The sequence below is a fragment of the Polyodon spathula genome, chromosome 14, assembly GCF_017654505.1.
Source record: "Polyodon spathula isolate WHYD16114869_AA chromosome 14, ASM1765450v1, whole genome shotgun sequence".
NCBI classification, from domain to species: Eukaryota; Metazoa; Chordata; class Actinopteri; order Acipenseriformes; family Polyodontidae; genus Polyodon; species Polyodon spathula.
The window spans coordinates 33,152,886-33,176,566 of NC_054547.1; the positions used below are offsets into that span (position 1 = coordinate 33,152,886).

Here is a 23,681-nt window from a genome sequence, read left to right on the forward strand (position 1 = left end):
CTTCAGCAGGTAAATTAGTGTACATACAAAAGATCTAGTGAGAGAGATAGTGGTTGGTTTAACATGTCCTCATTGTAATTCTGTGGGCATAGAAGCTGCATGGTTTGTGTCTCAATCACAACAAACCTTATCCTTCAGTCATCTGTATTGAAATGGAATTCTAATTTGACAGTATTGTAGAAAAATATGTAATTAAGGTTTCGTACCTAGGTACTTCCATGGTGGATTTCAAATTCAGTTCAAAGTCAATAGGTTTTATATTTTGTGTCTCTCTTGGTTTTGCTAGTAATCCTGTAAATTGTACATTTTCAATATTAAAGTTTTCTTTTTGTACAATTTAAAAGCTGATGCTTCACCTTTTCCTTTTAATAAACTGTTCTAAAACTGTGTGTTTTTAGAATGAGTTTTGTATTGGGTTTCTGCAGTAGTTAAATACATTGATTCACCTGGTTCCAAGGTTAAAAGCCTATCAATTTGTACTATGTAAAAAAAAAAAAAAAAAAAAAAAAAAAAAAAAAAAAAAATCAAAATTAAGTTGTTGATTGGATCTTCTCTAATTGTAGATTGATTTACTTTCTGAATCTTATCTGTTTGATCAGTCGCAATAGATTCTTTACTTCTGCATTAAACATTTTAATCTAACTTGGCTTTACGATAAACTTAACCCCAGAATAACAAATTGAAAATCATACTTTGGTGTTCGTGCTTCATTTTCAAGTTTTAGTTCGGAGTAACACAGGAAGAGAGACTCATTATTTGTTATTTTTACCTAAATAAGTGACCTAAAAAGGACTGATTTAGGAAGTATGGGCAATGTTAATCAGATTTGCAATTTAAGTAATATGAAAACAGTCCATTCAACAATTTGTACAACATTTATTTTTTTAATTCTAGAATTTGTGGAACCGCTCTTACTACAATATAAAGTCCCAATACAAATAAAATGTATTATTTGATGTGTATTTACAGAGGAATGTTGGCATGTTTCTTCCAGGGGTTATTTTGCTGCTTACTAGCCAGCACTTCCAGGTCACGGCAAATGCGCATTCGAGTGGTTGAAGGCTGAATGATGTCATCAACAAAACCTGCACAAAACAGTTCAGAAATTAGTAACCTTAAAATCCTGACACAACTGACATATGTAAATATTTCCAGATAAGAAAAACATGTACTGTTTGTGGTAGTCTTTTGCAAGGTGCAGTATATTTCTCAAACAGTGCAATACCAAATGCATACCTCTTACAGCTGCTGGAAAGGGGTTTGCAAACTTCTCCACATACTCTGCTTCTGCCTCTGCTTGATTTTCCTTTCCTCTGAATATAATCTGTACAGCACCCTGTAAAACCGCAACAACATGTATACGATTTCATGACACCAGAGTAACTCCCAAAGCTGAAATATAGATAGTGTATTCCTACAGCAAAAAGGAGTAAAACTGCACCAAGCAACCAGAACCAAGGCCCTTTATAACCATGCTGAAAGGTTTGTGAAATTTGACGCTTCAGAAATCCCTATTCTCCTATAGGTTTCAGATTCCATATAATTAATAATAAAAAAAAAAGGTGGTCTGCATGCAAGCAAGTGATCCTCATAACTTGGGTGAAGCTTTTTATTGTAATTCAGAGGGGCATAGTATGAAACCACAGCTTTCCCCTTTTACGTGAGGGGAAAAGGCTAAGTTAGCATTTAACTTTATTTTATTTTATTTTTTTTTTAACATTGCTTGTCCAATCTAAGGAGTTTAACATGGACCCTGTGCAGTGATGCCAAAGTTGGTATTTGTTTGATGCGTTGAATACAACTAAGCCTTTATAAAGGTCTGTCGCTTCCACACACTTGCATTTGTTTAGAAATCCTAAATGCTTATTGCTGGCACCCCCCCCCCCCCCCCCCCCCCCCCCCAAAAAAAAAAAAAAAAAAAATACCTTTGCACCCATGACTGCAACCTCAGCTGAAGGCCACGCATAATTCACATCTCCTCTTAAATGTTTAGAGCTCATCACATCGTAGGCACCACCATATGCCTAGGCCAAAACAAGACTCTTAGTATTGTAAAATAATTAAATCTACCTATATTTTTGTATCCATGTATAGTTTTCCTATCTAAATTTAGGTGAAGATATTTAAAATAGATCAGCATGGACTTCTGATTTTCAACCAATGTTTTAAAATCCATTGTATTACTTATTACCCACCTTTTAATGTGTTGAAGATATTTCTGTTCTCTGATTTTTATTTTATATTTCTGTAGTTGAAGTAAAGTTGCTGCTACGGTACATCCTGGTAAAGTCACTTCCTGTGCTGTTTTTCATTGTCACTTAACTCACTCTGTTCAAGTCAGTGATAACCTTGGTTATACTTAGGGCTTCTAGTTTTCAGGTTTTATTTTTGATCATGTGATGTCCCTTTTGAACATTTGCTTTCTTAAATCAAACGCTAGTTATCAAAGGAAGCTGTTTCTTTTTACCTTCATCTTGATTGAGTTAACAAACGATGTGCATTGATCTCACCCGATTCTATTTGAACCTGCAATTTCGAGCTGGCTCTAATCGCTGAATTCAGTTTACTAATTTCCACTGCATTAGTTTCTAGTAGTGCCTCGCTAATTTTAACAATGTGGTATTCAGTTAAGCCTTAACAACTATAAAGGCTTAAAGGGAGGGAGAGAGATGGAAAATAAAACCCAAAAACTAAAAGCCCTAGTTCTACTGCAACCATGTGCGATTTCCCTTGCTGTGGCCCTACCTTTCGGGTGATCACTGTGATTTTTGGCACTGTTGCTTCAGCAAATGCAAATAGCAACTTAGCACCATGTCTGATGATACCTCCATACTCCTGGGCAGTTCCTGTGATTTTAAAAGGTAAACAGTTAAAAGTGGGAAATAGAACATGGCAACATTACATGGATCATCAACAGCAGAGATTGGTTTCTGAAATAAAGCAATATCCTAGCTATACCTCACTCAAGAGTGTTATCATGCAGAACGAAATACTAAAATAAAATCAGCAAAGTGTTTACAGAAACACATTAGGTTACCTTTGCTGTGTCCCGTGTTGTCCGTATAGCAGGGTTTTTAAACTTTGCTGACTCCTGAAAATTTTAATAGCACATGGTTCATACATCATCAGGTCAATACATTTCTACTTGGCAGTGTTTGCCAGGGTAAAAAAATAAAAATTAAAAAATCTCTTAAGGATCGCATTGCATCCAGATGACTGCCTCTCCTGCAACGATACTGGTTTTCTGTTCCCACAATACTACACGCATTTCAAATAAGAGCATTGTTGCAGGAGGGTGCATGAACTGGACACACTGCAATGCTTAGAACTCTTTCACCTAGATTATGTTATTTGTTAATTTAGCAGACACCTTTATCCAAGACAATTTAGAGAGACTATGCAAGACACAGCAAAGGTAATGTGTTTCTTGTAAACATTGCAGTGGGTTTCTGTAACACTTTAGATAGAACTCTCATTTCTTATAATCCAATTCGTACTGACCTGGAAGAAATCCAGGGACATCTACAAACGTGATGATCGGTATATTGAATGCATCACAGAATCTCACAAAGCGGGCTCCCTTCACAGAAGAGTTAATATCCAAGCAACCTAAAGCAAAAGTTTTACATTAGAATATGAAATTGTGTTTTGGAAGTTATGGGTTAAAAATAGAACAAAATATCTGAACCTTTCGAAAGCTTGCATGAATGTGCTTCATTGGGTTTTTTTTCATATGATGTTTTAATAATAAATAAATATATAAGCTTAACAGCAGATACCTGGTGAGTGCTTGGATTTCCACAACATTCTGTATATTTTCTTGAGCCTTAGGCACACAGTCAATAAAAGAACATTGCTCTTTTAGTGTGCTCCTATTCTTTCAAGCTGTACTGAGAACAATATATACTCTATAGTGATATATATATATTCTAATATACTATATATCTATAGATATATATTGATATATATATATTATATATATATATATAGATACTATATATATATATATATATATATATATATATATGTATATATAGAATCTATAATATATATGAGAGTTCTCCCTACAATGTTTAATGTTTGTACCTCACCCTCCTCTGTGCACTAATATAAATAAATGAGCTGTATACACTTAATGTCATGATATATGTATCATGATATGCAGGTCACCACACAATATGCATCACGATATACTGTATGTGATGGTCCTGATGGGCTACTTGTATATGCATAAAATCAAATAATCATTTAATTGTGGATTATTTTGTTAAAAGACAAAAATGCAATAAGGAGGGTATGTATTCATCATGCCAACTATGAAGTGCACTTTTCTTCATTCAAGAACCACTTGGTGAACTACAATGAGCCCTGTGGTGCTTTTGGTTTTACTACAATACTAAGGATTCAGGCCTCTATTACGATTCATGACTTAAAGAAAGTATTGTTACATACTGCATACAACATTACAAATCAAGCCTGCTTAAAACACACGGCTGTAAAATGTAATCCGAGCTTTCACAATAGGGAGGTGGGCCTTCTGTAACACAACCTGGACTTTAGATTGTACTGAAATGCAAGTCTCTCACCCGATGCTACTTTAGGTTGATTGCCCACAATCCCAACAGTACGCCCATTCATTCTGGCAAAACCAACAACGATATTCTTTGCATAGTTCGGCATGATTTCAAAGAATTCTCTTTCATCAACGATCTGCAATAAATAGGAAATAATTGGCAAAGCAGCACTAGATCCCAGATTCTTATAGTTCAGATAACAGGCAGGCCCTGTCTACTTACCCCACGGACAATGTCTAGCATGTCATAAGCTTTGGTGCTTTCAAATGGAACTATTGTGTCCAGGCCAGGAACAAGACGCTCACTAGAATACAAAACAATTGACAAGAACGATGCATTTATATGGATTCACTTTTAATGGTTTAAAAATCAAGTAAAAGCAAAGATGCAGTAAGTCAAGCATGGTGGACAATATCCCATACAGAGTTGGCAACTGGTGCCATTGGTATTAAAAATGCACTGTGAGTAACACCCTTCCAGCTCCTATGAGATTAATAAATATTTTGCATTAAGGGAGTTTTGTTTTGGCTGAGAATTACAAAGCAACCATTAAAAGGATTGACTGTAAAAACTGTACTGCAAAACTGAAGGACACAAGTTACATATGTGAAAAAAAAAAAAAAAGGTTGGGTTGGCTGTAAATGGAAACATTTTCTTCATTATTGTGGGTTGGTGCTATTTTGGATTTACCCAGTAGATGGCAATATGTCTATTTTAGTCTGCAGTGGTACTGTTTACCTTTTATTCATTCATAAACATTTGCTTGCAATGTGTTATTATGACCAATAGATGTCACTGAAAACATATCTTGAAACAACGGAATAGCTACTGCAGAAGGGTTTAAATAAAAGGTTTTAAGCAAAGAATGCTTTCAGCCCAAGTAGACATTACTTCTTCTAGATCTTGGAACTCCATCCCAAGCTACAACTGATTCAAACCCCCGGACTTACTAGCCCTTACCCCATCGGTCATCCCATTTCATGTCCCATGAAAACATTCTCCAGCTCTCACTAACCTGGGGTCCTGGCTCTCAATGACAGGTGCAGAATCCTTGTTACTGAGAGGTAGGAAGTTGAAGAACTCTCTCAGAGTCAGCAAGGCATCTATATCATTCTCAAACGCTCTGTGTGCCACACCTACAAAAACAAAAGCACAGACACCCTGTTAAAACAAGAGACGAGGTAGCACTGTGGGTTAACACTGGGAATTGGAAGTCTATACAAAGCTATGCAATTGACAGTAGAGGCACAGGACTGAACAGCTTGAGCCAGTTGAACTAGGATCGCCTCCACACAGAGATACATGTAAAAAGTGTGTCAGTCTGGCTCTTGTGGTGCAATGCATTCCAATTTGTACTGTATCTATATAGAAGCATATTGTAGCAAAATGCGATCTGCATTAGCCAGCGTTAATAAATGCATCTGACTATGCATGCAAAAACTAAGACCAGCACAACCAGAGTGCACTTACCAGTTAATTATACACTAGCCTCATTATGGGGCTCTGTATCATTAAACCCACTCTGAGATGAGGCTTTGGATTCAGTGTGGCTAGGAGTCAAGACATCATTTAAATGTATCAATCCTTACACACGCAAAAGGTTCTGGAGATGTAAGAAAGTCCTTGTGTAACAGGTTTCTTAAAATAACAACCCGCCTTCCACCCCATCACACATGATCTTCAACCGAGCTCCTGCTCAGGAACACTGCAAGCCTCCTTCATAAAAACAACATTACAATAATACAGTGGCGATCAGTCAGCCTCAGTATGGCTTTGGATCAGTTTAAGGTTTTTGCTAGGTTAGATTTTTCCAGCAGTTGTCTTATGCACTAATTTAAATCGTGTCGGGCACAGAAATTCAAGTGGAAGGAATCACAACAAACAGTAAAGCGGCAGAGCAGTCTGCAGATAATAGCAGCTGATGATGATGGCTTCTAATTGAAAGTCAATGATTATATTATACACTGGCTTAGATGCTTTGCACATATTCTATAATTATAGAAAGTGCACAGCCTCAGATACAGGGTTAGGGTTTGTGATGTTTATAATTACAGTATAATGCCTTTCATGATAATGTGCAAGTAATGTCACAAATTAATCTGAAACATAAAAAAAAACAAATAAATCAATATACTTATATAACAGCACTGCGCCACTGGGATTACAATTAAACAACCCTGTCCTTTGGTTTCATTACCAGTAAAGACTGACCTGACACAGCTGTATGAGTCTTTGCACCACCAAGCTCCTCCTGTGTCACATCCTCATTGGTAACTGACTTCACTACATCTGGGCCTGTAATGAACAAATACGAGGTGTCCTACAAGAAACAAAAAACGAACCAGTCTTTGTTAACAGAACATGGCTTTGAGCATCCTAAAGAATCTTAGCAAACAAAAATTCTCATCACCATAAAATATATATTTTGAAGGACCCGCAATACACAATGACAATGACATAAACTAGTAAAAAGTAAAAAGAAACGTCCCATTACTAAAGCAGAATGCAAATAGATACATACTTCTTTAGTCTTTTCAATGCTGTTTCTTGTGCTATCCTGCAAATATGGTGGTGGGGAAGGTAAATATAGATTCCCATGGTCTGAAAACCAGCTGACTTGGATGAAAACCATCAGAACACATTGCAGAGAGCTCTCAGCCCAGCAAAGAGGATCTCAGGGGCATCTGCACTGAGCAGCGGGAAATCAATTCTAGCTTTGGAACAGGTTTATCATTTGTGTTATAGAGCTTCAATAAGAATTGTATCTTGTACCTTCACCATAAACGTGAAGTCAGTTAAGGCAGGAGAATAGACGGCTCCACCGGCACAAGGACCCATTATGAGGGAGATCTGAGGAACAACTCCTGAAGCCTTTACATTCCTCTGTAAAAAAAATAAATAAATAAATGAGGAACAAAGTTATAATTTCTGATAAGGGAGTAGTAATATGAAGTACAAAATGCTAATTACAAAAAAACCTTCAGTAGTCAAATGGTTGAAAAATGTGATCAGTATACAGTGTTTGTGGTGACGCAAAAGTCCCTTTAAGCCCCTTTTCCCTCAAAATGGAGCTTACATGTTCAGCTGGGGGGGGGGCATTAACATGAAAGAAGGAACAAGTTAATAACACTGGTGCATGAAGGGATAAAAGTGCTCAAATCTAATTCCACAATCCTGTGTTGCACTTTTTTGTTTTGTTTAATCCTCCCTCTCATAACTGCTCAGACAGACATCTTACCAAGAATATATCTGCGTAGCCAGCAAGAGACTCCACCCCTTCCTGGATGCGGGCCCCCCCGGAGTCATTGAGTCCGATGACAGGAGCGCCCACCAGCAACGCCTGGTCCATGATCTGTAAGGGGAGGACATACCGCTGTCAGATCCCTTTCTATACAATACCACTATCAGATACCTCTCCATACAATTAGAGTTCACTTTTAAATTTTACTCTTTCAGAACTAACCTATACCAAGTAAACCTCTTGAGAAGTAATAGGACTTGGAAATGACCCCCAGATTGCACTCCTTTTATCACTGAACAGTTATGCGATTTCTATATTTTCTGGGTACATTACCTTACAAATCTTCTGGGCATGAGCGCCTGACAAGCTCCCACCAAACACGGTGAAATCCTGCAAAACCAAGAACAAGGATTAACACACCTTCACAGAAAACAAAGCACTAGGCTGACACCTGGATTATAATGGGCAGTGGATAATAACTGGATCTGTAAAGGGTGGCTGCATGCAAGGTTCCTGTTATATCTTTACCAAGCATATAATGCTTAATATTTGCTGTAGTATTTATAGACACTATTCAGCATCTAAGTTAGGCACTGTAATTAATATTAATAGCAACAGATTATCTGACATAAAAGGCTAATGTATACATTTCCTAACAAAGATAAACAGTACCCTGCTTGCTCTGATAGGCAGTCAAAATCACTTCCCCAAAAAGGGGGTAATAAATAAACGCTTACCTGACTGAAGACATATACCAATCTTCCATTAATACGGCCCTGACCAGTGACCACACTGTCTCCTGGAAACTGGAACGCGCAGTCACGTTATTTACCATTTACAAAACTAACGTTATCATATACTGTAGAATAAAAATTAGGATCAAGCTCAAGATTTTCATAGAAATCCATAACAACATTGTCTGCTTTATAGTAAAGTCAACTACATTATTTTAATAAATGACATAAGTGTTTTTTTTACATACATCAGCAGTACTATATTAGAATTGTGATGTTAATCTTATTGATAAAGCGTTAGAATCAGAATTATATTAGGAATACTCATGGATTGAGATCGTTACAGGCCAATTGATTGATTGATTGATTGATTAGATAGATAGATAGATACCTTGTTTTGATCAGCCTCCATGCCGAAGTCTGAACACCTGTGTTCCACAAACGTGTCATATTCAACAAAGGTGCCTGAATCCAGCAGCAGATCAACACGCTCTCTAGCCGTTAGCTTACCCTGCACATAGAAAACACTTAATCAGTCTCCTTCTGATCAATTCAATATGAAACGCAACCCAAATAAGGTGCAACATACTCAGACCCAAGTTTTACAAATGACACATGGCTGTAGAAGTAAGAAGTAACTATTTCAAAATAAATCAGTCCATTTACAGTATGCTAAAGTTAAATCACATCTATTAACTTTGTCCCACTATTGGCTGTGGGGTTATTGTTAATTAAGATATTCTTTAGCAGTTATAAAGAGTATCACAATCTAATTAGCATTTTTAGCTATGAGAGGTGAGGTTAATTTGATCAGTTCCGCCTCTGTAGATTGTACCAACACAATTACATATTTGAAGGGCAATTGCCTTTGCTAGTTTTGGCGATTCCTGTAATGTGTTCATTATAACAAAATATTGAAGAAAAAAAATTAAAAGCAGCAACTTTCTTTTTTTTTTTTTAGTTGTACATGTTCTTACTTTGCTTCCCCGAGCTACACTGGAGCTTCTAGACTCAGTTAATAAGCAGCAGGGTCAAGCCCTTCTGTGTGACAGGCTGGTAAGTGGAAGAAAGGGAAGTGTTCCTTGTATCCAGCTTTGTGCAATGTACATTAACTGGAAAGTAAACCAAGGTCTGGGTTCTAATAAAGATGAACCATGGGAAACTGAAATTATGAAGTAAAATAATCCATGAATCACATTTACAACACGATTACGGAGTACTTGCAGCTGCAGGTAAAGAAAGTTTACGGAAGGGCTACTTTCTTGTTCTTGGCAGGTAGTACGTGGGCTAGCAAGTACCGCTGACAGTTTTCAATAGATAGCAAAAGAAAACTTCCACAACTACCTAAGTCCAGACTGCCGGCTACATTCTGGTATGACATTGAGAACTCACCCGCTTGTGTTGTGCCTCAATTCTCTTCTGACCTCCCCCGACCAGCGCTGCTTTCCGTTTATTCTCTATCCTTTCCTGCACAGAGAAGTAGCTAACTGCGTACCACCGCGGCTGAAGCTGCAGTCTTGGTCGGGCCGAAGCCCCAGGGAGCCCGCTTCCGCGGATCAGACTCCTATAACCGGCATTGAATCCAGTAATCAACCTGGAGCAACTTCGCACTGAGGTCAGAGCCGCCATACTGCAGTTTCCTCTGACTGGCTAATCACTATATCGTGTTTAACTACCACTGACCAATTATCGCGCGTCTCCGGTTTTGTGACACCAATCAGAGTACCAGAATGAATTGAGGAGGTGTATAAATCTACAAAGAAGGACCAGCAGCGCATGCGTAAAAATTGGTTGCGGGATTGTATTTTTTTTTTTTCTTTACAGGCACTCTACCTTTCAATATACTCCAATTTGACTACAAATCTGCCCAAAGCTCTGGCTTGATATCAAAGCACAATTGGCCAAATTGTACCTCACCCTTCAGCACAATACGCCTACTCACACTATGTCAAGGCGCAGACGCTCATTTAATGATAACGATATCTGTGATATAATATTATCTATTAAATCTACTAAATTTAAGGAAGTGATACTAGCAAGGCGATCTAGGCATCAGACTTTTATTTATTTATTTTACAAAAATTAAAAACATGTTTAAAACTAATTGTCCAGTGTGGTTGATTTAGGTCACATTTTTCTTTATTTTAACAATAAATTAGACTTTCTATTGAGGACTGATTCGAGCTCTCAAAGAATACAGTGTATTTCGTTTTGTATGGTGGCACTTGGTTTGGCTTTGATACAATATCGATGTATACAGGAGATGTATTTATTTCTACCGCCGGGTTTTCCAAGAATGCGTAAACAGATATGGTAGACTTGACATACTTCTCGTTCACATTATTTTACAATAACCTATACTTTTAAAAAAGAAAAAATGTTAAACTCAAAGGCAAATCTGATATATAGACAGTACATATATATATATATATATATATAAACGTTTAAATATTTGTACATATCTTTCTCAAGGGAGCCCTGTCTATATCTATATATTTATATATATATATATATATATATATATATACCATATATATATATATACACACACACACACACACACACACACACACACACACACACAAAATTTGTGTGCATGTGGTAATGTTTTTGTTATTGTGCTACATTGTTCTTCTAAAGAGAATCAACATTTTGTTAAAATAACATTATTAATTTATTATTAAGAATTAGATAACATAAAAACGGGCGGCTAACTGCATCAGAATAATGAAAAACTCGTTCCGTTTCACAGAGCAGAGTAATTTGCCTTCACAAACATGAGGAAAAAAAGAATATAAACAGATTTCACAGATAACCTTCATTAAATGAAATGTCTTATTTCATACAGCGTGAACTTAAACAGGGCAAACAAGAATACAAGCTTAAACACGGCAGCACGCAGAGAGATCTATTTCTCCACCGCATTGAATTAAAAAAAAATCTTACGTATCCAGGGAAACCAATTTCTCGCGGGAGCAAGGCTCTGTATTCTCGCGAGATATGATCCGCAGCGCCCCCTCCTCTCTTCATGTATGCGGAGAGAGAGAGAAAAAAAAAGGAGGGGAGATATCGCCAAAGCGAGAGCCGACTGTTGAATTATAAATAATTATAAGAAAACAGTGAGCACCAGCGGATGGAGACACAAGCTACCCTAAATGAAATTAAAAAGCAACGACGTTCTTGCTGACTGTAGACGAAATTAGCTAGGACGAAGCACAGGTAAATCCGAAGAAAAGGAAAAAAAGCGGCCTATTTTTGTTCTGGGATCTAGACAAGCCACCACTACAGCTTGGGGCCGCTGGAAACAACAATAAAATAAATGTCATGCTGCCAGTGTTGTTATTTGTCTTCAAACACGAGGAAGAGGAACTCTGAATCATACGCGCAATTGCTTGCCGGAGTTAAGTCCTACTGCCGAACGAGAAGCGGCCTGTTTTGTTTTTGCAACTACACCGCCACGAGAAACAGCGGCAGACAATAAACAAATGTGTGCTTTATTAATTCTCTGAATGCATTGGACCGGAGCGGGGGCAAGGGGCAGGAAAACGCTAGTTTTTACCCCAGAAACAACCCCTGATATCAAAGAGGATCGAGATAGTGAAAAAGAATCGGAACTGTGTGGTGTTGATATAACCATGTACGACTACAGCTAGTAATGGGAAGCCAGCTTTGAGACCTGCAACAGAGCGCCGCCAACGTTTTGTTGTTGAATAATAATACTGTAATGGAAGATAAGTGAATCGCTTTCAGGAAATAAAGCATTTGGGATTCTTTTTTTTTTTTCTAGTGAATTTTATACAAGAGAAAATCGTACTGGTTAGATAAATCGATTGGTGGAAAGTATCGTTTTAATTGATGATGTTTACTTGGGCGTATTTCGTGCCGTGGAAGAGAGGAAAGCGCTAAGCAGCAATGGTGCTGCGCTTGTTCTTTTACTATTAACTTTTGAATGCAGACTTTGTGAGTGCATTGCCAGCCAGTATATAAATAAGCCCACATTCTCCCTTCAAGAGGAGCCTGTACAACCTATTCCAGATGTGTGCAGCAGTTTATTATAACATGAATTCATGTTCAACGTAAGACCATGCTTACCCTGCTTGGAAACTAGGGTTGGACTACCGTACCCTGCCCGGTCTACCCCATTTTAATCGCTGTTCAAAAAATAATAATAATCTAGTAGAAACGGTCGGATCTGTTGTGTGTTGTTTTTATTATTCCTACAACTGGATACATCCGGCCTGAAGTTGCTGAGATGAACCCGGTGAATGCCACCGCTCTTTATGTGTCAGCTTGTCGTTCGGTGCTGCAGTGCGATCCGAGGGACCCCCAGTCCTTCACGGAGCTTTACAAGCTCTTACCATTCTTCAGGCAGTCTCTTTCATGCCTTGTTTGTGGTGAGCTTTGACTTTTCACTAATACGTTTTAAATGTGTTCCTGTTAATAGTATTTGAAATATGTGTGTGTGTGTATGTGTGTGTGTGTGTGTATATATATATATATATATATATATATATATATATATATATATATATATATATATATATATATATATATATATAGAAATAAATGAGAGGTACATCCTCAGATAGAAGATAATACGTACAAAGCATAATATTTGAAAACAAGATCGAGCAGGCTGCTTCAACAGGAAACAATCCGAATCTTAACACACAGAAATGCTAATTGTCTTACACATTTACCACTGCATAAATATGTGGTAATGCAATACAATAGTAAATATATACTCTGTTGTACATCTGGTACGGTGTCAGGGTGATTGATAAGAATAAAGGACGGGACTGATTTCCCCAGCTAAATTCTAAAGGAAAGGGGCGGACAAAGCTTTCAGTAGTGATATATGATAGCTCCTATTGACTAGTCACAGCGTCAATAAAGAAATATAAAAATAACTCGGTAGAAAATGAAGGGCTGTTTTATTTTACCAAGCCAAGATTAGGCTTTTACATAAATTAAAATGGGGGGAGGGGATGCACACACACACACATTTATTATTATATATTAGTTACATTTATATTAAACAAAAGACTGTAAATAATCAAATATGGCCTTTGCAGTGGCCACACAACTTTGCTAAACGTAACTAACATTTACTGTTTACAATGCCCTCTACAAGAATTCACACGTACTGTTACACAATTACGTAATGTATAAGAAAACAGGATAGATCAACCCCGGCCATGTACACATAGGGGAAGCGATACAATTGACATTATTCTGTGCTTCTAGGAAATAAACACCACACGCACACAATATTTAGCGGATATGGTGTTTTTTTTTTTTTTTTTAAAGACTGTAATTACTGATTACTCATATTGCTGAGATGCATTCCATACCCTCAATTCGTATTAATGCCACAGTGTTTTCTTTAATCTGTCCATTGTCGTTGTTTTTGTTTCTCTAATTAAAAATGCTTGATTGTATTTATTTGAGACTTATTTTCAGGGTTGCACAAATATGTATATATAATATAATATATATATATATATATATATATATATTAGCTCAAAGCTGCCCAACGTTTCGATATGTTGTACATATCTTTCTCAAGGGCACCTGTGTTTGGATCAAAACATTGGAGGTATTTATAGTTGTTTGACGGCATGAAAACTATGAAAGAGTGAGACACCATAGCATGTGACAGCACTGACCAAAATATACCAAAAGGTATCCCCATAGGTACAGAAAAAAAAAAAAACTGTATATAATTCAACTTGATTAATATTGGATAGTAACCAGTCTTCAATCATATTTGCACATAAAAAATAAATCACAATTACGGACATATTTCATGTCAGGTAGCAAAGATAAAATGTCTACATGGCTTCATTACTGCCAGGACCATGTGGTTCATCACAGTTGGATTATGAGGGGGAGCAATAATGATAAAACGGTGATTTGATTATTGATGTAGTGTGGATTACTATACACACTGTGACAACAAAAACTCCTACTGTGCCTTATTTCAATAAGGACAGCATTTAACTACCAGCCTTTACACACAAAACAAGATACAATGCCTTTCTGGAGATTGATTACATTGTAGCTACAGTGGCATAAGTGCAATTGAATCAGTTGCACATACTGGCTTTATTAAAGTCGTTTTTCTCATGGTACAGTTTCAGTAGTACCCATGTGTTTTTATGCAGGCACAGAGATTAATTTTATGAACTTGCTTACAATTACTTTTTAGAAGGATGCTAACGTTATAACTGTTTAAAAAGACAGTCTCTCAGGAGACGCACATCTGTGTAAACTCAGGAGATTTGTTTGACTATCCTGCCCTGAATCACAGTGCTGTATTGTAACCCCAGTGGTAAGGCATTATTCACATGCAGTCCACCTGCATTTTAACCCCTCAGCTGTTTGGTAGTTTTTAAAATGCTTATTGTTCTTGTTTTAGCTGCCCTAAGTCAGCTTGTCTGATGCTTGAAATCATTATTGTCAGTTGCATTATCTGTTACATTAATGTTAAAGTAAACCATGGACCCCAGGGTCACACAGTGAAATATTGGCTGACCTAAGATCTACCAAGGCTGCAGTTCTCTGCTCTAATAACTAGGTATACTGCCTGCTATTCCAGAAAAAACAATTTGTGGGTCTAGTTTGGTCTGGTTTGCTGCAAGAGCTGGTTGATTAATTTATGTAGCCTATACGTTAGCAATTGTAAGAGTAAGCTGATGTGTGGCATGAGATGTAAATACAAAAAAGCAATGTATTTTAATCACTTTAGACAATTATTTTCAACACTTTTAAATTGTCTATTTATTTGAACAAGTAATAGTAGTTATTTTATTAGTTGATATCTTGTCTAAGTGATTAAAACACCTCCTATTGAAGTTTGTTTTTATTCTGATGAGGGATTTCCTTCAATTCAGAGTTAGATGCAGTTTCAGACTTCCCCTAGCGGAGCTTCCTGTTCTAGCAACAGTTCTGTTTTATGAGCTAACATTTTATAACTTTATAATATGCCAAATGTCTTATGCAAGCATGATGAGCTCAAGTCAAGTAATAGTAATGCCTCTTAGAGTAATATTCTTAAATACATTTATTTAGCCTGGTAAATCACTATGTTGCACTATGGTACCCTAACACCTAACAGTGTAACTAAACTGGAGTTCCCTGGCCAGTAATGATGGAAGAACCTGTTAAAAACATAATAGCATAATATGGTTTAAATAGTAGTAGTGAATGTGCCCTCTTAAGTAAACTATTCATTCAGTATTATATGAAAGCATTACAAAATAGAAGTGAAACAGAGTATAAATGTTAAATTGGAAACTTAAATGTTGTTTTTTATGAAATCAGGGAAGCATACTTGATTCTTAATTATGTATGATCATCATTACAAAAATTATTTCAAATGACTAATAATGCATTTCCTTAATGATATAAGCTTTGTTTTTCATAGTCTTTGATTCCTTTCTCCTCTGGTTTGAGTTCTAGAACTTAATTTACACCGCTTTTCCTAAATAATCACCATTTTCAGTCCTGAACAGAGTTTATGTGAGTTTATGTATTGATTGATTGATTATAACAGTAACCTGCCCTAAATGTTAGTGGCATTCTTAATTTTGGTGTAGGATCAAAAAGCTAATTATTTGCATTGTTCTTTCTTTTTCAGGGAACTTACTACAAGATCCAATAGCTCCAACCAACTCCACCTGTCAGCACTATGTGTGCAAAGCCTGTAAGGGTAAGAAAATGATGATGAAACCCTCTTGCAGCTGGTGTAAGGACTATGAACAATTCGAAGACAACAAGCAACTTTGTATTTTAGTGGACTGCTACCGGAAGCTCTGTGAGTATATTGCTGAGTCACCATTAGCCCAGCAAATAGCCAGTGCTGTTGGAGGCTCCCCAGATATTTTGGCTATGTTGAAAGAGGGACTGTTGTTAAATGAAGACGAGCAGGGAGATTCTCAAGTGTCTGTTTCTCAAAGTTTATCACATTCCCCGGTACCTTCGACCTCTGAGAACCATAGCAGCTCGCAGTTGGAAGCATCATCAGAGCTCCATGAACAAGCAGCAGACACAGACAGATGCCGGTCTCGCATAAATGGATTGCATGACTGTAATGGGCTGTCAATGGATGAGTTGGCAGCCAGCCTCCCTTCACCAGAAAATGCTGCCAATTCCATTGATGTATGCAGCACTGGGAACAACCTCAAAAGCGAGGGCTTTCCTGATGAGCTGCCGACAGTCTGCACTGAGGGTATTGACATCTGCGGCTTCAGCGAGGACATGAAACACAGCAACGACCCTCTTTTGCTGAGCGTTGAGGAGGTGCTCAGAAGCTTGGAGCCGGACCCTGTTACTGAGGACTGCAGTGAGGCCTTGCAGTCTAGCTTGGAGACAACAGGCTCACTGAATGGACCTTTCTCTGATCCCAAGTTGCCCTCCCTCCCTCTGGACACTGAGGTCTTTGTTTCCTGTCACCCTTTGACCTCCTCTGGGATGTCCTGTTCGGCAGCCACTCCCAAAGCAGCAAGGATGAATCGCAAGCGATCACGATCAGAGAGCGATAGCGAGAAGATCCAGCCCCTGCCCATCTCCAGCATTATCCAGGCCCCCCAGTTGGCGGCTGCAGTTCCTGCGCCAGTTAAGCGGGAGCCCAAGGTCCCGGCCACTGTGCCAAATGGGGGCACGGTCAAGGTGAGTAAAACACTGCTGGTGTCCAACAAGAGCATCAAGAAGAATCCTGACCACGGAGCAAAGAAAGCCTACTCAAAGGCCAAACAAGGGGTCCCTAAGACCAAGGACAAAACGAAAGAACGTCTTCTCGGCAATAACTTGATGCCGGGCAGTCCCAACAAAGTTGTGTACAAAAAACCACAGGAAAAGAAAGGCTGTAAATGTGGCCGGGCCACCCAAAATCCAAGTGTTCTTACGTGTCGTGGCCAACGGTGCCCATGTTACTCTAACCGCAAAGCCTGCTTGGACTGCATCTGCCGGGGTTGCCAGAACTCATACATGGCCAATGGCGAGAAAAAGCTGGAGGCTTTTGCTGTGCCAGAAAAGGCTTTGGAGCAGACCAGGCTCACACTGGGCATCAACGTTACAAGCATTGCCGTACGGAATGCAAGCACAAGCACAAACGTCATCAGTGTCACAGCCGGTTCTCCTGTCGCCACGTTCCTAGCTGCCAGCCCTCACGAGGACAAAAACTTTGATGAGACTCTAGACATGAGGTTTGACTGCTGAGCTCTGTTGATATTCTCCTTTATTCACCAGTTTTTATGGGGAGGAGTGGAAGACGAGTCACTACATTATTAAGGCAGCTATGGTTCTGTTCCAGTTCAGTTTTAAAAATTGCCAAAGTTCCTGCCTATAAATCCCTTGTATGACGTGTTCTGTTTTTCATACGCTGCAGTTTGGAATTAGGAGAGTAGTCTTACTGTAAGTTTAATGCTACTACAAGTGATTTATACTTCATGTTCTTTGGCAAGAGAAACTTGACCTCATTGTTGCTGGTCATGCTCTGTGCATAATCAAAAAAGGTTCAGGTAAAAACAAATGGCACCTGCAATGTTAGTGGCACGATAGGTTGTGTTCATAACCTTTTTATATACAAAATACCAGTAATTCCATAACAAAAAATAAATTGATATTTTTTCTTAAAAGTAGCATTTGCAATATACCATCTTACTAAGAACAGTCTATTTGACAACAACAGGATACCGTTTCAACAGATGCAAGGTGGTGAAATGCAGTATGTACAGTTTGTCTAAATTATGTTCTTGTCCTGTTTGTAATAGTTTCTGCTGTCTCAAACAAAAGTGTGTCAGTTTTTTTTGTTGCCTTTAAAAAAAAACAAAAAAAAAAAAAAAAAAAAAAAAAAACACATACCTGTAACATTAACCCCCTTACAGTCACTCCCCTTTTTGGTTGAGTTATGAATTGGGAAATGAGCAGTGTCTTAAATGCTATATTGTGCAGACACAGATATAGTCCTTAACCCTTATGTAGGTAAGTGTGCATCTGCCTAATCTGCACTTCATGCCTGCAAGGATCCTGTTTTTAAGCACTTAACTTGAAGGTCAAATAGCTGCATTACCTACTTTGTAGATCATAGCAATATTTGTTTAATATCTTAAATATTACCTTCAAGTATACATGAGATGCACCATTTTGCTAACTTGAACAAAACACATCTTATCATTATGCTTAATTATACAACATCAACAGAAAGACCACCTTTCATTACATCTGTGTTTGGGGTTTGTGTTGCATTGCATGGAGAATATTGATTAACATGCAAAGGTTCCAGACAACTTTTCCAGGAAAGCGTTGGGGTTCGGTTTGGTTAACAATTGTCCATGTCCAAAACCCGGCAATTAATTTCTGCATGCAGAATTAATGAAATGTTAGTAAACTGTTCCACTCTCAACATACCCACAAATTGAAGGCACTGAGGTAGTTTGCATGCAACTTTTGAATTCTGTACAAAATCAAATAAAAAAGCATAGGTGGTCTTTTTATTATCAAGACAAATTGCAATTTTTTGTTAATTTAAAATGTACCACTTTTAAGTAAACTTAGTGGCATTTGTATCCCAGAATTTTTCATTCCCTGTGTAATGTATCCTTCCATGAAGGATTTAATTTATTTTCTGTGAACTGCAGCCTAACAATTTTCGATACCTTTTTGATTTAGCGCACAGCATGCACAATGACAGTTATTCACCTAGTGTACAGATAAAAATGTGCAGGTATTCTCTCTGACAGATCCAGTTTCACCCTATGTTTTATAGTTTTACCAGATGTCATTTCCTGTGAATGTGGGCAGGTAGTGTTTTTGAAGCCATAGGAGAAAACAAAATGTGATTCATGTCCAGACTGTACTATTTTTTTTTTTTTGTTGTTGTTTTGATTTGCAAGAAGAGTTGAAAAAATATTTTTGATAATGAGAGTAAATGGTGGAAAATGCCATGTAGTTTTCTTGTCTTTATTTGCACCTGACTATATATTTTTTCAGTACCTCGATTATTATTTTTTTCTCTTAAAACTGTTTTGAAATTGTAATGTGTTTCTGTATGTTGAACAAAAAAGAAATCAATCACTACTAATGAATTGGTGCTTGAACATTACTCTCCTGAGTTTGTTTACTGCTCCACTGTGGCATTAGAAAACTGGTCTAACCCAATGGAAAGTTAGCATTTCTTCAAAGTTTTACAAAAATGGTTAATAACAGTATTATTAGGGCTCTAAAACTAACCAGATATGTTTTACACTGCATTAGAGCAAGTAATGTAAAGGTGGCCAGTGAAAATATAAATGTACTTTTTCATTTAATCAAGGTTTTGGTTTCAGATTAGAGCCCTGCTTACAATTTTGTTGTTGCTGATAGTTCAGGTTGCTGGAAACAACTTTCCCTGCCACGTTTTTAAACCTGTATTGACATGATCAATAAATCTGTTAGTTTTTTACTGAGATGTCGTAGCTGTGTCTAGGAACAGAGGACATTATAGAAAGCTGCAATGAACAAGGCAGTGTTAAAATAGCAGGCAATGATCATTTTAAAACTAAACTGGTATTTGGTTTTTCTTCCCATAAACAATATAATACAGTGCAGTTAAGCTAGTCAGATTACACATTTTATTTTGCAAACCACACACTATTTTTTAAATATTTTATATAAAGTTTTATTGTATTGAGAATATGTGAAAAATGGAGTGTATTTTGCATTAGCAGATACTAAACTTACCAAGCACTTGCTAAAAATGTTTGTTCAGACATGATTGACTTGTTTCAACGTAATATGCATTTAGGTCAATACAAATTTGCAACAAATTATAAACAACATTTAGTCAAGCATGTAATACCAATACTACCCATATTTTATGTTCGACTCTTTAAATAAGTGATTTATTAAAAATAAATAAATAAATTAAATAATGCACCCACAATGGTATAGAGGGCCTCCATTTAGCCAAAATGATTGATAGCAGAGATTAATTATTTTAACAGACTACAATTGTAAACATAATTAGCCAGTTAAACTTTAATTAATAAACACTCATTTGGTAGACAGATGATTAACCACAGTTTGATACGGATTATGCTAATTAGCGCAAATACTGGCAGAAATTGATTTATTACAAAAGGATATGGACGGTTAAACATAATGAGCAAAATAGATTTTTCATTGAATCTTTCACAGGGAAAGGAAAACAGAAAAACAAGAATAAATTATTAATCTGCTAGTTTGTGTTTGCAGAGTTTATGAATGATATATTAGGATCCTGTTTTTAGTCTGAATTGAATGCTTGCATCCATTTAGAAAACTAATTCAGGATTCTTCTTAAAATAAATGATTTACTTATTAACATGAACCTGGAGGCACAACTTTTTAGGGAGAGAGCAGTTTAGTATACCTGCCCGTCTAAATTATTTGCCTGTGTTTTTTGACAAGGATTAATTGCAAGTGTTCTTTTATCAGAAAGAAGACAGCCACTTATTTATGTTTTTCACTCCATGTTTTTTCAAGTCTGCAGTTGATTGCATCAAGAATAAGTGTCGCAGTTGGCTCTTCTGCTGCAGAAGAGATGCAGGCCTTTACTACAGATCCAAAGCGAAAAACGGGATACATTGGGTCTATTATCACATGTTGATTGATTTAATTAAACGCAATGAGGTACAATACTATTGGTATCAAACAGGAGTTTATAGCCTTATTTATTTTTGTAATTAAATTTCAAAATTCCAAAGAAATACAGCAAGATAAAAGCCATGCTAACACAAACATTAAACACCTCAAGATGGCATACCACCTCACTATAGCTTCTGCAAACAAAACATATGCCAGAAAACATAATACACATTCAAAACAGTTTGAAACTCAAGAAAAAAAAGGTGTACGATTAAAATATTCAGTGTTTAAGCAGTTTTGTAATAGCTTAAACAGCTGTGTACCCTGTTTTTAAAAAGTTACCGTGGTGCACATGGCAGTTTTATAGTGTTCATATCAAGTCTTGTTTCAGACATTTCGTACATGTTTGATCACATCATCCCAGTGAGTGTGTTACCAGTACAGCAGGTTTATTGCTTAGAAGGCTACTGAAACTAACACAAAGTGCTACATTAAAACTCATTTAAACAGCCAGTTGATTGTCTTAATACAGTGCGTTCAGACAGAATGTTCACCTACATTCTACCTTTAAGCTGGATGCATATTACAGTGGCAGTAAAAGTAACATTACATTTCAACAACAATGCCACTCAGTGGCATAATCGAAGCACTCGAGGGGGGTGGGGTGGGGGACATACAAAATGGCTTATATAGGCTATAGAAAATTCTCCCAAAAAAAGTTCTACTGTTGGGAGAGCTACTGGTAACTACATGTGGCACATATTACAATATAAATCGCACCTTTGGCAACATTTTTTTTTTTTACACTACTTACTAAACAAATATATATGTACAGTTGTATACAGTAACATTCATGGATGTTGACTCCCTTCCTTTTTGACAAAGCCAGGAGAATGAGTTCTGGTATGGATTAAACACAATGCAGGCATAATATTGAAATAGATGAGCTTGAAAAATTTCTGATCTGGACGGCTGATCATAGTAGTTTATAAGACACAAAGCTATTAAATAAGACAAATACTAATAACATTTAAAGCATGTTTAAGGGCATTTTAGAATATCGCCTCAGCCCTTCTGCAACAGGTTTTTGAAATCATGGCATGTCAAAGGGCTGAGTAAATCCTGAAAGCCTATGTAAATAATAAGAAAAAGCATGACTATGTAAACTGAGAGAAACATAGAGTATACCATGACTACTGTGCCAATGTCCTTTTTGCTGTATCTTGATGGCAGACTCTCGCATCTTTCGTATAAGGATGCATGATATTAATATTGAAATGCTTACAGATTTTAAAATATACAACTGACAAAAATGACACTATCTGTCAGTTATGCAAACATACATATACATACACTGGGCCATATTCACATATGAATGGAGACTATATGCATTAAAAAACCACATTGAAGATATGGGGTAGTCTAAAGTTTAAAAAGTACCTTCATAGTTAAAGATTCAATATTTATATCTATTTACATGTTTTTTTTACCCACTTTATATATATATATATATATATATATATATATATATATATATATATATATATATATATATACGCATACATACATACATACATACGCACATCTACATCTAATTTAGCACATTTTAGTTCAATCTAACCCAAAATGTTTAAAACTAACCCTCTCAGAACTGATTCTATTGCTTGTCTATTTTTCACTGCTCTTACTTTCCATATTGAGCTTACTGAGATTGCATAAAACTTCCTTCAACATTACTGAGCCAGACGCTTCATATTAAACATGACTGTGATGCGGTCTAGAACATGCTGACCCCACTAGGAGCCTGGCTTTGGGCACATGAATTGTAATTGGTGCAGGTTTAAAGACTCGTTGTTGAACTGTCCCGTGAACTACTTTAGGATTGATGTCTTCCTCGTAAAGTCTCTGTTATCCAGGTCAAGATACACTTATTTATCTACCTACAGTATATTTTCAACCTGCAGTATTTGGTAGTAACTGAGGACGCTGACAACCAATAAAAACTTGTTGGTTTGCCACTAATTTATTAGAGTTTATATCCTTATCAGTCTAACAAATCCTGTATATTTACATTTGGGGTCAAACTTGATTTAACCCAATCTCTTCTAGATCATAAGAATACATCTTTGGAAGCAGATGAAACAACTTTTTTTTTTTAGGTTTTAAAATAAAAACGGGATGAAAGCAAGAATCTCTCTTCTGCTGCAGAACAAAGTCTCCTGTGCTATTTAAGTAAAATAATCAAGAACGAGGCAGAAGGAAGGGTTCAAGTAGACTAACAGTAGTTGCTCTTCTCCTGAATCAGCACTTCTTTAGCTTATGTTGGCATACTGTGGATTTCTGTAAGCTACAAAGCTGGTGCAATGAACATAAATTTGCAATTTTTTCGTAATACATCTGTGCATGTTTATAAGAAGTATGGGTAGTATGCACATTTTTTAAACAAATATGCTTGATATGATAATGAATGTATAGTAACCAGATACATAACTTTTTACATATGAAAGTTTTGCATCACTATAT

The 23,681-nt window shown here is 36.8% G+C and overlaps 2 protein-coding genes across 3 annotated transcripts; one reads left to right on the top strand and one right to left on the bottom strand.

The window, feature by feature from the left end:
* Positions 1-524: 524 nt before the first annotated feature.
* LOC121326737 (propionyl-CoA carboxylase beta chain, mitochondrial-like) lies at positions 525-10,212 on the bottom strand. 2 transcript variants are annotated; one of them, XM_041270170.1, is made up of 15 exons: positions 9,942-10,211; positions 8,941-9,060; positions 8,553-8,621; positions 8,149-8,205; positions 7,813-7,926; positions 7,347-7,457; positions 6,786-6,894; positions 5,590-5,710; positions 4,797-4,878; positions 4,587-4,710; positions 3,502-3,609; positions 2,746-2,846; positions 1,926-2,024; positions 1,237-1,336; positions 527-1,085 (listed from the first exon to the last, which is right to left on the bottom strand). In XM_041270170.1, the coding sequence occupies exons 1-15, from the start codon at positions 10,176-10,178 to the stop codon at positions 964-966; spliced, it is 1,674 nt and encodes a 557-aa protein (XP_041126104.1). In that variant the 5' UTR covers positions 10,179-10,211; the 3' UTR covers positions 527-963. The 2 variants fall into 2 exon arrangements, with proteins under 2 accessions (XP_041126105.1, XP_041126104.1); XM_041270171.1 differs by lacking the exon at positions 1,926-2,024 and having other exon boundaries at positions 525-1,085; positions 9,942-10,212.
* Positions 10,213-11,582: 1,370 nt separating this feature from the next.
* Positions 11,583-19,495, top strand: LOC121326773 (E3 ubiquitin-protein ligase MSL2-like). Its single transcript, XM_041270256.1, has 2 exons — positions 11,583-12,943; positions 16,192-19,495. The coding sequence occupies exons 1-2, from the start codon at positions 12,802-12,804 to the stop codon at positions 17,769-17,771; spliced, it is 1,722 nt and encodes a 573-aa protein (XP_041126190.1). The 5' UTR covers positions 11,583-12,801; the 3' UTR covers positions 17,772-19,495.
* Positions 19,496-23,681: the final 4,186 nt, after the last annotated feature.

What these genes read in the sequence shown, in the direction of transcription:
- LOC121326737 (XM_041270170.1), bottom strand. Translation starts at nt 10,178, where the DNA reads ATGGCGGCTCTGACCTCAGTGCGAAGTTGCTCCAGGTTGATTACTGGA. An exon ending in TTGAGGCACAACACAAGCGG is followed by an intron (nt 9,061 to 9,941) that starts GTGAGTTCTCAA and finishes TTCTATGTGCAG; the next exon opens with GGTAAGCTAACGGCTAGAGA. An exon ending in TCAACCTAAAGTAGCATCGG is followed by an intron (nt 3,610 to 4,586) that starts GTGAGAGACTTG and finishes CTTTTGCTTTAG; the next exon opens with GTTGCTTGGATATTAACTCT.
- LOC121326773 (XM_041270256.1), top strand. Translation starts at nt 12,802, where the DNA reads ATGAACCCGGTGAATGCCACCGCTCTTTATGTGTCAGCTTGTCGTTCG. An exon ending in TCTTTCATGCCTTGTTTGTG is followed by an intron (nt 12,944 to 16,191) that starts GTGAGCTTTGAC and finishes TTTCTTTTTCAG; the next exon opens with GGAACTTACTACAAGATCCA.